This window comes from Tenrec ecaudatus, chromosome 8 (genome assembly GCF_050624435.1).
Source record: "Tenrec ecaudatus isolate mTenEca1 chromosome 8, mTenEca1.hap1, whole genome shotgun sequence".
NCBI lineage: Eukaryota > Metazoa > Chordata > Mammalia > Afrosoricida > Tenrecidae > Tenrec > Tenrec ecaudatus.
Window position 1 is genome coordinate 68,357,626 of NC_134537.1, and position 15,210 is coordinate 68,372,835.

At 42.3% G+C, this 15,210-nt stretch overlaps 1 protein-coding gene across 1 annotated transcript in view; it reads left to right on the plus strand.

Moving 5' to 3' along the window:
* DLGAP2 (DLG associated protein 2) overlaps positions 1-11,904 on the plus strand; it is a 287,488-nt gene extending 275,584 nt beyond the window's left edge. The window contains exons 13-14 of the mRNA XM_075557186.1: positions 8,034-8,186; positions 11,686-11,904. Of these exons, the coding sequence (XP_075413301.1) occupies positions 8,034-8,186; positions 11,686-11,904 (372 nt within the window). The remainder of the gene's footprint in view (positions 1-8,033; positions 8,187-11,685) is intronic.
* The last annotated feature ends 3,306 nt before the right edge of the window (positions 11,905-15,210 follow it).

The window sequence follows — 15,210 nt, forward strand, 5'->3', positions numbered from 1 at the left end:
GCTCCCCCAATTAAGTGCCCAGAGGCACCCTACTCCACAAGCAAACCTCCTACTCAAAAGCACTCAGCTTTACCTGTTGTGGGTTGAGAAGTCCACCACTCTGTTTCATGCTCTGGCTTCTGGCTCTGCCATCTTCTGGATCCAGAAGTTTCACTGTGCAGGAGTTTAAGTTCCAGAAGAGGTGTTCCACTCCTGGCTCTTGTTAGTAATCAGATCCCTCTTCTTCTCAGAGGACCAACTTTATACCCGGTGCAAGGGCAATTCAATGAATCATGTTAACAATTACAGGTGAATCCTATCGTGTCTTCTCCCAGTTTCTTACCCAGACCCATGCAGGAAAATCTAATTTGACGAGAGTTACAGTACAAGAGTCACAGTAAATAATTCACTGCCCCTGCAAGGACTAATCAAAATAACAATCTGAAGTGGCTTCAAACCAAAGGCATAAAACAGATGACTATATGGAAAGAGATTAAGTCAATATTTTATAAAGAATTTAAGTATTAAAATTTATAACTGGGAATGAAAAAAATATACTATGGACCTAAGATTAATTGCAACAAGTTTACATTAAGCCTTGGTGCTGTGGTGGCCACGCACTGGGCTGTAATACTCGTGACCACAGTTCAAAACCACCAGCAGCTCTGAAGGAGAAAATGTGGGCTTTAGATTCGGGCAAACAGTTACAGGCTCAGAAAACCACAGGTGGTCGCTTTGAGTAAGCTTTGACTCCAAGGTAGTGAGTAGCATTAAGCTTGGCACTGATCATCCTGGCAGGGGTCCTCAAACTTTTTAAATGGGGCCAGTTCTCTGTCTCTCAGACCCATTGGATGGCCGGACTATAGTTAAAAAAAAAAAAACTATGAACAAATTCCTATGCATATTGCACATATCTTATTATAAAGCAAAAAACCAAACAGGGCAAAAACACCCGGTGGGCTGGATAAATGCACTCATCAGGCCACATGTGGCCCACGGACCATAGTTTGAGGACACCCGATCCTGCCAATCAAAAGTGAAGAGAAGTATATGTTTGTGTGTACAAACGTTTTTATGTATATAAACTTTATGTGTGCATTGATTTTATGTCTCTGTGTATACATATATATGTAGACATAAAATACATTTTTCTTTTAGTTGTCATACATGATGATAGATAGATAGATAGATAGATAGATAGATAGATAGATAGATAGATAGATAGATAGATAGATATGATATGTGGATCTGTGTGTGTGGCATTGAGCTGAAAGCCACAAGATTAATGGTTCAAACTGACAAGCCACTCGGGGAGAGAAGATGAGGCTGTCTGCTCACCTCAATATAAGCAGCCTTGGAAACTCTCCAGAGAATCTTGGTGAATTGGAATAGACTCAGTAACAATGGAGATACACAGGTACACTCACAGAGAAGTCCAGGTAACATTGTAGTTATACTTTCAGTTGGTGGAGTTCAAAACCACCAACAGTTCATGTGAAAAAAAATACCAGGTTTTCTAATCTTGTATAGATTTTACGGTCTTGGAAACCCACAGTGTTGGTTCTACTCGGTCCTATAGGGTCTCTGTGTGTCAGAATGGACTCGCTGGTAATGAGTGAGAGAGTGATGTGCACATACCCATATGTATGTATGAACTGTATATATAGAAAACTATACATTCATATCATGTATACCTTTTTATATCTAATTAAAGAAAATGTTTTCTCAGTTTCATTTAGCAAAATAACTAAATGGTATTGAAATTTGTTTGCAAGTTGTTTTACAATTTTACACTGAGCATTTTTTTTTTTCACAAGAGAAAAGGTTGTAGTTAGTTCAGGGATCGTTTGCTGGCCCTTAGGAGCATTTTCCAGTCCAGTCTTGGGGCACCACGCCCTGGCCCCAAAGTCCACTTCCAGCATTCCCTGGGGACCTTGCCACTCCATTCCCTTGCTGTTCCGCTGCACTCCCCCAGTGATTTGCCTCGGTGTGGTGGGATCAGGTCAGGTGCAATTCCCACACTGTGTCTCCGGTGCAGTCCCCTGTATCGCCCTTAGTCACTGATTGGCATCATTTCTCATAGTGGGGCCAGCCATGTTGTTCTCTCTGTGGACTGGCTGCTCTACTCAGGAACATCATCATCACGGCCTGGTGGGCCAGGCTGTGCTCCACTCTCTCCTCCTGCCCCTTCATCTTCTCCCGTGTGCTCTGATGAGATATGTTCATCTCCCGGAGCTGCAGAGTCAATGTCGTCCTTTGGAAGAAATTCTTTTCGGGGGAGGGCCAGGAATCCACTTAATTTATGGTGCTGGGGCCAGCCTCCCAGACCTCTCCACTGGTTCCCTACTCCACGCCGGGATATTGCATTCACACCTTGCGACACTGGGTTGAAGTCTGGTCCCACTTTCCCTGTGGATACACTGAGCATTTTATCAGACCAAATATTTTCACTAAAGTAGAAGGGAGTCCTCTTCTAGGCCTCTTATGAGAAGCTCCTGAGTGACACACGTCGTTCAGAACGCCACGATTAACCGAGTGGCACCTCTAGCCCACCACGACAGACTGTAGCAAGCCAGCCTGGTGCTTGGCTCGGCTCGGCTGCGGAAGCAGCTCTCCTCTGCTCCTGGGCCCCAAGAGTTAGCACCAACTCCATGGCAACTGACAGCAGGCCTCTCATATCAGCGATGCTCTCTGATACCATTTCCTGTGTTTTTGAATTTGCACAAAAAAAGTGTAAATTCATAGAATGTTCCTCCACATCAAAGAAAGTACTAACACATCTAAACTGCCAGTTCATCTATTTTAATTAGGATTCTTAAAAATTATGTTTTCTGCTAATATTTGCCAACTGTCACCAGTAAAGTTCAGCTTGCAATTTCAAGCACTACCAACAGCATAGCATGTATGAAAGAAAGTGACAGTCAACATTTAAAGAAGAGGGACAAGTTTTGAATTTTTTCAAAGAAACATAGCTACATAAACATTTAATTATCATGATTACAATTAACGCTCCTGCCTCCTCCAATATCTATTTAATTATTATCTTTAGGCTGCTAAGGGGCTACAAATACAAATTATACAGTCTGGCAAGCATAGGTAATTCACTGTCTTTAGGTATTTTTAATCTGAGGTATGATACTTATTTCAGCCTATAAAATATTCGTTTCCCCTCTGACCTACCCTCCTACTGCCACTGAGTCACTTCCAACTCAGAAATCCCAGAGAGCAGAGTAGGACTCTTGCACGAGGCTTCTGAGGCCGGAATATTCACGGGAGCTGAGAGCCTCCTTTCTCTGGAGGAGCCACTGGGGGGTGAGCAGCTGTTGTTCGCAGCCCAGGGACCAACCCGCCAGGGCTCCTTGTTCCCGGAAGAGGAGCAATTACTAGACTTAAAACTATCTACTGCTAATTTGGTCTTTTTTTTTTTTTAACTTTATTCTTAACCTTCAAAGAACTCTTTCTGAGTTTTGAAATATCCAACTTAGCTACTTACTCTTTTTGGCTTCCACCCAATATTAGTTCAAAAATATCTAAAACATTTGTTTGGGAGAAGTGGGCTGGGTGGGGGCAAGGGCCTATCTTTTTTTTTTTAACATTTTATTAGGGGTTCATACAACTCTTATCACAATCCATACATATACATACATCAATTGTATAAAGCACATCTGTACATTCTTTGTCCTAATCATTTTCAAAGCATTTGCTCTCCACTTAAGCCCTTTGTATCAGGTCCTCTTTTTTTCCCCTCCCTCCCCGCTTCCCCCTCCCTCATGAGCCCTTGATAATTTATAGATTATTATTTGTCATATCTTGCCCTATCCGGCGTCTCCCTTCACCCCCTTCTGTTGTCCATCCCCCAGGGAGGAGGTCACATGTAGATCCTTGTAATCAGTTCCCCCTTTCCAACCCACTCACCCTCTACTCTCCTACTATCGCCCCTCACACCCTGGTTCTGAAGGTATCATCCACCCTGGATTCCCTGTGCCTCCAGCTCCTATATGCACCAGTGTACAACCTCTGCTCTATCCAGACTTGCAAGGTAGAATTCGGATCATGGTAGTTGGGGGTGGGGGGGGCGGGAAGCATCCAGGATCTGGAGGAAAACTGTATTCTTCATCGGTGCTACATCGCACCCTGACTGACTCATCTCCTCCCCTAGACCCCTCTGTGAGGGGTCTCCAGTGGCCGACAAATGGGCTTTGGGTCTCCACTCTGCACTTCCCCCTTCATTCACTATGGTAAGATTTTTTTTTTTTTTATGATGCCTTATACCTGATCCTTTTGGCACCTCGTGATCGCACAGGCTGGTGTGCTTCTTCCATGTGGTCTTTGTTGCTTCTGAGCAAGATGGCCGCTTATTCAACTTCAAGCCTTTAAGACCCCAGTCACTATCTCTTTTGATAGCCAGGCACCATCAGCTTTCTTCGCCACATTTGCTTATGCACCCGTTTGTCCTCGGCGATCGTATCATGGAGGTGTGCAGCCAATGACATGGTCTTGCCTACGGCTGGCAGGAGAGAAATACTGAAATTATAAGCAGATGCCTTGCTCATCAAAGTCAAGCTGCCCATAATATAGAGTACCCTTGATATATGTGGGAACTTTTACGTAGATATTTAGTTGCAAATGAGGACTAACCCTGGCGGTGGTGACAGGTAAGTGTTAAACTGCTCACCTGAAGGTCAAAGTTCAAACCCTCTTGCCACTGCACAAGAAAGATAATGTTGTCTGCCCCAGGGAGTTTACAGCCTCAGAACTCCTATTGGTCAGAACTAACTCTGTGGCACTGGGTTTTGGTTAGTTTTAAATGAAGGACTGGAATCATGCAAAGTGTTAACACCATTGACTACAGAGTGAAAGGTTGGAGATTCAAGTTCACTGTGAGGCACCTTGTAAGAGACTTCTCTTACTCCACTTCTGGGAAGAAAACCACATTGCAAGGCCTATAGAGCACAGCCCCAGGGTGACACACGTGGGCTTGGGTCCTTGGGAGTTGGAATTGTTCTCACAGTAACTGACTGACTAAGTTTTAAATCACAAGAATGATTGTAGAGAATGCGAACTCCTATCAGATATTTAGAATGAACAAAACATAGAAGATGCTCCTCATGCTAAGAACTAAACTGTATGCAGATAATACTGAACCAATTGCTGCAAATGTGTGATTCTAAGACTGGCTGCCTAGAGATCAACTCATTCAGACCGCCTAAAGCTGAATTTGTACCTTAACAAGATGTTAGGTTCCAGCAGGAGTTTCTTCACACTCTCAGGACACCGCTGGTGCACAGAGCAATGCTGTGCTCCAGAACATGTGACCATTCATTTCACATCAAATCAAATCCAGATACTGGGGTCAAGGATATACACGGATAGCAAATGACCGCAATGGAATGGAGGCATATGGTAGGGAGGGGACAGGGAACAACCATTCATGCTTTTAATACATTTGTAAACATATCAGTGTGTCTAGTGTATCTGATTATCAAATCGATACACACCAACCCCTACTCAATTGAAATTTTAAAAAAATAGAAGGCAAGAAACCAAATAATAAGTATGGAAATTATTGCAATACAGTCCAATCCTCTACTTTGAGATTAATCCAAGGAAGAGCTGCTTTGATGAAAATGCAGCTTTGGAATTTTCTCTTGGAATCGAGAGGCAAAATGATCCAATCTTTGAGAATGAAGAGGGAAAGAAGAGACGCCGTTTTGCTTCCTTTTGACATTGTTGTTGTTGTTAGGTGCTGTGGAGTGGGGTCAAAGAATGTTCAAGAGAATGAGACATTGCCTGGGCTTTCTTCACACTTGTTATGTTTGAGCCCATTGTTACAGCCACTGCGCCAATCAAATGTATTGAGGGGCTTCCTCTCTTCCACCGGCCCTCTTCAACCACACAGACGCCTTCTCTGGGAACCCGACCCCTGCCAGCATGTGCAGAGCACAAGAGGGGAGCCTGCCCTTATGGCTTCTAAGGATCGATCCAGGTGTACTTTCCTCAAACAGATCTGGTCATTCTTCTGGCATAGATATTTTTTAAAGTTGAATCTGTGAGGTCTTCTAAAAGAAAGAAACATAAGCCTCCCATGGAAACTCACATTAGTATTTAACAGTATTTCTTTTGATGCGAGAAAGCTCTTCCTTACACCCAGCCTAACCCCTTCCTGTGACAGTTGAAGCTTAATATACTTCTTGTTCTGGCAGCCGTAGAGAACGTGGCCCTAATTGCAAGATGCTCTGTTTTGTTTTTCTTCGCCATCAAGGTTGAATTCAGGGTCAATACTAGGAAATGAAAAACTCAAAGCCCAGTTGTCTACCTTTCCTCCAGGTCAGAACTGATCTCACTTGCTCAGGAGCCTCATTAAATAAACAGTGATCAGACTGAGCTAGCCTGCCTTGTAAATATTTCAACAGCAAGAGGTTGCCCTCTTGTGGTTCGCAAAGAGAACTGTCTTCACAGGGCACAGCTTTGTAATTCCGGTTCTCAAGAGTTCACTTTGGATGAGAACATAGAGGATATTTTATAGATGTTAAAGGTGTATCGGGCAAAAAGCTTGGCTCTCTCACCTGCACTGTTAATGCTGCTTACCATCTGGTTCTGCCGGATTGAGTGAGATGGTAATTCCTGGCAGTCTTGTTCGCACTCCTTTCCACTTCTCTGCCCTTCAACACGGATGCGTGGTGCGGGGGGTGCGGGTGGGGGTGGGGGTAGTGACAAGTGCACACTCACGTTTCCAGAAGTGGATAACCGCAAAGCACTCTGCAAAAAAAAAAAGTTATGATTTTTATATGAATGACAAAGCATATTAAAGAAAATTTCATCTAAACCACATACAAATTCATATTATCTTTAATGTGAACTGTTTCTGCATAAGCAAGAGCTGCGCATTGAAAGCACACTCATGTAAAATGCACACTCACCAGAAATGTCTGCGCCGGAGGAGGTAGCCAGCCCTCTGAGAGCGCCTCCTACTGAATGACGAGGAAACTGCCCGAAGAACAAACAACTGGAGAGCAGCCCAGGCAGGGTGCTCTTTGGAGGTGGGAATGAGGACACTTCATCGCCAGTTCCAGGACAAAGACCTCCGGGAAAAAGAGAAAGACCCTCGAGGAGAGAAATTGACACCGTGGCCACAACAATGGATTCAAATGTAGCCATTGTGAGGATCGCACGGGCCCAGGCTGTCTTGCCTTCCACTGTCCACGGAGTCGCTATGAGTCGAAGCTGGCTGCCGGCATCGAGCAACAACACTCAGAAATATGTGCACGGATAACGCAGAGTTTGCAAGCTCAAATACTACAAGTGGCTCAAACGGCTTGCACTTGCTTGCTAGACCTATGGCTGATGGTTGGAGCCTGCTCAGTGACCCTGCAGAGCAAAGGCCTAATGCCTGCTGCAAACCCTGGGGACACAAGTCTAGCCCGTCGGGCCTGGGAACACCATGAACCAGAACCAACTCAATGACAGCAGCTTTGCTTGAGGCGTGGTGGTGCTTCTGGGTGTGCTTGGCACTGCTAACCGCAGGTGGGTAGTTCAAACCAAGTAACGTTTGCGTGGAAGACAAATGTAGCTCTCTGCTTCTGTAATGACTGGCAGGCCAAGAAGCCCTAGACTGGGTCACGATGAGCTAGAATCAACACGGTGGCAGTGAGATTTTCCCCACTCTGTTTTTAAATGTTTACAAACCGTGGAAATTTCTGCCCCAGTTGACCTGTCTTCTGGATAATCCAACATGTGACCAGAAGAGAGAGGCCCACTTCTTCCAACTATCAAGCATTTAATACTTTTAATATTTGCGAGTATGTATAGGTTCTAGTAATATATTTCTAAACTATAACAACAAGAAGCATGTGTATTATGTTTTTATGCCTCTGCAAATACGTGTGTGAGAGTAAACTGCTATTGATCCCAAATATTGAGCTCACCATTTGAATTAGTAATACTTGTTGCAATCCTCTTCCTTGAGAGGGGGGCTTGGGGGAAGGGCAGCCTCTTCCAAACCCTGTGTCATGAGAGAGATCTTCATGTTGCTAAGTTCTGCATGTGTGTTTCAGGATCCCAGTGCCATGCCACGGCCTACTTCGCAGGACCTCGCAGGGTACTGGGATATGTTGCAGCTTTCCATCGAGGATGTCAGCATGAAGTTTGATGAACTGCACCAGTTGAAGCTCAATGACTGGAAGATAATAGAGTCACCCGAAAGAAAGGTAACTGTGCCATGGCATGTTATTTCTGTACAAACTGCTGTTTGTTGGCACCCGAGCACCTAATCCAATGGTAGAAATGGTGTGCTTCAAATGCTAGATGACAGTGCGTTTCCCTGCTTCGGATTAACAGCACAGGATAAAATGCTCTCGTGTGTGTGTGTCCATATAGAAAGACACATAAATTTAGAGTCCTAATCATAAATCATAATCATAAATAACATGTTGTCTCTTGCTCTATTTCTTATAAGTACACAATTCAGAGAGACATCAGCCTAAAATTACATGGAAATTTGTAGCTAGAATTTCATTTCTTTTTTTCTTACGAATTTCATTTCTTATAAGGATCTAGTATTTCTGAATAATGTTAATCAAATCTTTATTTTGATGGTATTTAAAGGATTTTTCATAGAAAAAAAATTTTAAGTTTGCACATAATGATAATACTCAAATACACTCTGTAATTGTGATTGGAGTTGGGCATTTTAACTTTATGATTTAACTTCTCCCAGAGCGAATATATAGGTCTGAATTAAAAATAGTACATTGATTTCCTAATGAATTTTAGAGGAATTCTGAGCAATCATAATCTGATTTCTCTAGACAAACACTAAAAAATATATAAAGAAAATGAATCCAACCTACTTTGGGGAAATGATGTTGAACTTTAGGATGTATGTTTTGATCATTAGAATCAGAGCCCAATATAGGTCACCACCATCATCGACTCTCTTCCCTAAAGTTTACCGAGTGTCCACATGGATCGCCATGCTGGACGCTTGGCTGGACAGCCGACAACCGCCCTTTCCAGTCACAGCAGATCATGGAGTGAGGTGAACACAGACATGCATATATCATACATAGGCCACAGATGGTACACCAGTAAGTCCCAGGAATCTTTTGTTGGGTTTTGGAGTGAAATAAATATTTATTCCATATTGTTATCCTAATTGGATATTATGTTAGGCAGGGTTCTCTTGACAAATAAAACCATGACACTCATAATTTTATAGATATACACCGTATATATCATGTATAAGCTGAGTTTTTCGGCATTTTTATGCAGTTTTTGTGGTGAAATTAGGTACTTCGGCTGATATTTGGGTCGACTTATTCCCAAGTACATACGATATAGACATAGATATGCAGATACATTTATCCAGCAAGAAGGAATATAACAGCTAACTAGTCCACACAGCGGTGCAAAGGCCTCAGTTCAACTCACTTTCGTGAAACAGTTAATATACTAGAAGTCCTTCAACTCACATGGGCTGCTGGGTCCAAGGTCGCAGAAGCAGACAGTGGAGTCCTCCTTCAGGCAAGACAGGCAGTCTGCCGACAAGCAGTAAACAACAGGGTGGGACAGCAGTAGTCAGTAGCTTGGGAGCTTCGTGACGTAGGCCTGGATGAGATATTGAACTCAAGCAAGGCAATATGAAAGGATCCACCAGCCTCAAGCTCAAGCAATGTATGCAACAGCAGTATGACCAAGCAGGTCTTGAAGGAGCCTCAAGCTCTAGCGCACAATCCACTGATTGGCTTGGCCCATAGGTAATGTAGCATACAGGTTTTCTAAGTCTGGGTACTTTGGAGAAACAAGTTCACAGAAACTCACATATAAGAAAGAGTTTTATAAAAAGGTTAAGTGCGCATCAAGAAAACATCCCAACCCAGTGCTGTCCAAGCCCACAAGTCCAACATTAACCTATTAACCCATATGTCCAACACCAATCCACAAAGTCCTCCTCCATCTCACAAAACACACGCAATGATGCCGACTGCAGGAGGAATGCCGAGTCAGTGAATGTGTAAATATCTCAGCATTGGCAGGGGTCTCCACACGGGTGCTCCAGCACCCAGAGCTGCATTGGGGTAGGTCCATGTGGCTTCTTCTTGGGGGCCTCTTGCAAGAAGTGAACCTTGTCAGTTGAAGCAGGGAACTGACTAAGGCAGCTGCACTCTGGTCCGACCATCATAAAGCAAGAGACCCATGAACTAGAAAGGCGAGGCTCACTGAGCCATGTATCTCTCTGCCCTTCAATTATCCCCACATATGTTTATCAGCCAGGTTGGCACAATAAACTAGCTAAAGCTGCAGCATGCTGGTCCAATCACCAGAAAGCTAAAGAGATGGGGGTGGGCCATTTATCTCTTTGCCTTCCATCAAACTGCAACCTTACTAATCTCACATGTTCTTATTGGCACAATAAATCTACCTATCACAGATACTAAAGTAGAAGTTGCTACATTACCAAACTATGTCTAATACAAGTGGCAAACATCCAATTTACTGACAACACCTATTTGCTCTTTAATATCGTGCAAATTTGCCCTCACTTTGAAGCAACTAAATCAACAACTTCTTCATCAAATCACTTTCTCCTGATGCAGACTTGCATCTTTTAAATCACTGAAAAGGCAACAGCCTTTTGCACAAAAATAAAGCTAAATAAAAAGCAAGTGCTCGCCTAGAAATCGCACTTACAGATGTGAAGACACAGCTCGAAATGGATCTCCTTCAGGACCCAGGATGTTTTCATTCTTCAGTAACTCCCTGAGAAGTGTAAACACTTTGACCGAAGTTATTAACAATGTTGGTTCTGAAATAGATCGGATACCTCTCTTTTAGTCTTTATTTTAGTTTGTATTATTATCGCCTTCTAGGATCAGTACTGTAGAAATCAGATCGCTATTTGTTCGGGGCCCTGCCAACATTGCACAAGCGGACACTTTGAGAGCCGCCCTTCCCGCTTCGCCCGGGGAGCCCAGGGTGCGAACTCAGAGTAAAGGAGAGAGGACAACTCCGCGCAGCTCCAGTGCGACAGGGGCTGCTGGCAGTTGTTTGCTTCTCCTCGTGTTTATTTTCTGCCTCTACAGGGCTCCGGGCCTAACTCCATGATGAAATAGAACCAGTCAGTAGATCCAACTCAGTTACTTATTTAGGAGTGACTTTAAGTAGCAATCACAGTTTTAGTAACAACCCTTTCACCAGAACCTTGAAAGCCTTAAATACTTCCTTTGTTACACAATTGTGACACTAATCTTCCTGGGAAAGACATAGACATATTTGGATGTGATTCATATCAGAGTATTGGCTAGCAGTCAAAATAATTATTTGCATCTGTTTACCAAGAAAGTGAAAACTCATTATGTATGCTGCTAATGTCATGAGGACGGCAGCCTTTCCCGGGAATCGTTTCCCGGTACGCTTCCATACGCTGGTCTGCGTGAGTGCAGTTGGGAAAGCCCACAGCACCGACAGGTCTTCCAGACGCCCTGTGCCGCTGAAGAGCGCCACCTCCTGGGTGTTCACCAGTGGTCAGAGATGAGTAGGCCTGAGTGTTAACTATCAGCCTAGCAACAAAATAGATGTTAACTGTTGTAATTCGCTTGTCTCTGTCCATCAATTTGGACTGTGGGTGTGAGAGAGACATTAATTGTGTTCCCAAGGTATGCAACACCATCACAGTAATTGATCTATTTTTTGCTTGCTACTTTTCAGGAAGAGAGAAAGGTCCCCCCTCCAATACCAAAGAAGCCCCCCAAAGGGAAATTTCCTATTACAAGAGAAAAGTCCCTGGACCTGCCTGACAGACAACGTCAAGAAGCTCGAAGACGCCTCATGGCTGCCAAGAGGGCAGCATCCTTCCGACAGAATTCCGCCAGCGAGCGGGCTGACAGCATAGAGATCTACATCCCGGAGGCCCAGACCAGACTTTAAGGACAGAATGCTGCCACTTTTACCATTTTTTCTTTCTTTTTAACAAGATGCTTGTACAGTTTGCCCCTTCCCGGTGATTTTTGTCTCACTTTCTCCACTGGCGAGGCCGTGCTGCCGTGTTCCGTGTGCAGACACAGTGGAATGCTTCGGGTCGCCTCAGTTTGCTGAGCTCCTTGCAAGAATGACTTCTCTCTCTTTGCCCTTCCTTTCTTTCTTTCTAATTGATGGTCTGACTTCCAATCAGCTATGTTGGATAGGCTTGGAAAGACCTAACGTATCCACCTTGTTCTCAGAGGACAACAAGAAACACCTCTTGAGATGGAACCCAATCTACATTTTGTTATTTATATTTTTATAAATTGTGTGACAATTCGAGACAAGAATAACAAATAACTATACATGGGTGCATCTCTCCACTCACTAGCGGCATTCGGTAACCCAAGTGGAAGGTGCTACAACTTGATGTGCAGGAGAGAGAACCCCTTTCTCCCTTTACCCTCCGGCTACTTTCCCTCACGTGCTGTAGAGGCATCCACCCGCTGCTTGGATCCACCCTCGAGTTCTCGTTGTCACTAGAAGAACACCTTCGGCTGGTTAAGTCAAGTACATGATGATGAAGAGTGAGCTCTCCAGTCACCAACGTACCCCACAGTATGGCTCACCCCAAGCCCAGGAGATGATTAGCCTGAACTCATTTCAAATGTCGAGCACAGAGTCAACACATTCAAAACATCAGTTGAATCTCATACAAGGGAGTGATGGGTGGAAAGAGACTGGTGTCTAAAAAAGGTTTGCTCTTCAGTAGCAGGAGTATAAAGGGAGAAAAGGAATCTCCTATGAAATCGTTATTGCACTTTTTATTCCTTTATAGCTTAAAAAATTACATAGTTTTTTCCTTTAAGTTCATCTATGCTACATGTGAATTTTTAATATATATATACATATATGTGTATATATATATTTAGTCTCAAACTGCTCTATCAGTTGACTTTCCAGGGTATCCTTTAAAAAACTGCTTGTTTAAAATGACAGTTGTGATGTTGTAAAAAAAAAAGTTTAAGAAATATAAATGTGAGTGGTAAGTATATTTCAGTTTAAATGGTAAGATGAAATGTAGTTTACATTTGTATTTTTTGAGTATTCTTTTGTCCTATGCAGTACTGCAAAAGCCAAGAAAATATTTCTGGCTTGTTTCAGACATGAGGAAAAAGAGGTCATGTATTGTGATTTCCAGCTGCAGGATTTAATAAAAGTAATTCGTTTTCATGGCTCTGATTGGCACCAGAGAAAAATAGGAACTACTTTAACTGAAAGGCTTTATTTAGCTTTTTGTAATTAAATTTCAATGCAGTAATCAAGATCTCAGCACCCTTCCTGAAAAGTTAGAATTGCTATCCAGATACATCTTCAAAAGAAGAAGCAATCAATTTGATCCCAGTTTCATAAGCCTCACTTTTATGGATGGGAAAAGCAGGATTGCAATTAAGACTAGTGATTCCACCAAACTCCCATGTCTTCCAGTTCCCTGCCTTAGGGAAGGCCGGCAGAGGGGCTCCTCGGTGATCCTGTCGCACTTTGTTTCCTCGCCTTGATTTGCACTTTAAAGCGCACCCAGCTCGCTCTGCAGCCAGCTGCATTCTCCAGAGTGGCTAGAGAGGTCCTTGCACAGTTGGGGCATCAGTTAAGAATGCAGTTTTTCCTTTTCCTCCTGTTCTACATTCCACTAAGCATGGGGTTCATTGGGAGCACAGTTGATATTAAAGCATGTTTAGCTTCAAAGATTTACTTTTTTAAAAGCTGAGTAGTTAAGAATTCCCTGTAAGAACAAAACCCTGTAAATTGAGCCTCATATCTGGTGTATATTTACCAAACAGCCTTAAAATATATTTGGAAGCAAAAATCAGTACGAATGTATGTCCTTGAAAAAAATGCACACAAAAAAACCCCAAAAAAACAAACAAAACAAAAAACAACAACAAAAATTTCCTGGAAATATTCTCTTATAAATGAATCGTAATCCCCAGAGTGTTCAAAGCATTTTTCTACTTACAGAAAAAATAAAATCCTGAGTAGTATACAGTAATGATGCTTCTTCCTATATTCACTGTACTATGTTAAAACAAATATATTTGCAAGTATTGGCATTTTAGACATTAAAAATGACATTATTTAAGATGAACTGCTATTTAGAAATAACCACAGAAAAGCAAAGTGAGCGTATATTCCCTTCTTAAAGGAAATGTAAAATGCATACGTGCACGCCAACCTACTCACATATGTATATCTACTGGCCGCTGATGTGTTTTATCAAATTTCCTCGAACTTGTACAAATCATATAAAAACAGATTATAAAAATTAGACAACAATTATTTATCTTAGATCCCAGATTCTATAAACCTGACTTGAAAGAGAGTATTCACAGATTCAGATTAATTTAAGATGTTTTATATATTCATTATTAATCTCACAATCCCCCAAAAGTCTTGGCCTAAACCACGCCTAAGTGAGCAAATACACCTACTTAAATTTTACAATGGCTATTGATTTGAAGTGGGTGAATGTGTACAAACCCCTGTTTGGGCTACTTTGTTCCAAAGAAAATTATTTCATGGTGGAACAGATGCCTGCTGCTAGATTTGATGGAAAGTTACCTGGTCTTGCTACATAAATAAGTGCAATATATCTAGCTCTCATACAGGTGACATTTCATCATGAAATGTAGAAGATAAGCCATGTGTATGTATTGTACATGTAAAGAAAAATAAAACGGTTTTATTATACTTGTGTTAGACAATCAGGCTAACTTGTTTCAGTTATTTATAGCAGATGTGTAATATAGAGCTGCAGTGTGATCATTTCCCTTTATTTAGAATATAATTTTATAAAAGGCTACAGATAAATTTTAGTTTCTAGAAGATAGTTTGAAGATATTGATAATGCATATTGCTCCTACAAGCATTATTGTGGAACAAAGGACAGTGTTTTCCACACCACCTAACTATATTTCCCAGTGATGGAACTAAGAAACCCTCAAATGTAAGGAGGCTTCAAAAAGTTCGTGGAAAATGGAATTTAAAGAGAGTAAGATTTTCCTGCAGATTTTGAAGCCCCCTTGTATAACTTTAAAAGTAATTTTCTTCATAGCCAACAAGTTGATGTTGCTGCACTGAACTTTAGTTAACTTTCAAAAACATAACACAAGTATGATAAGCAGGATTCTGCAGTTTAACGAAGCTCAGAAAAAGAAATGCCACTTGTTGACAAGAGCGCTTTACATGCAGATCAGCTCGTGCCTCCTCATTTGT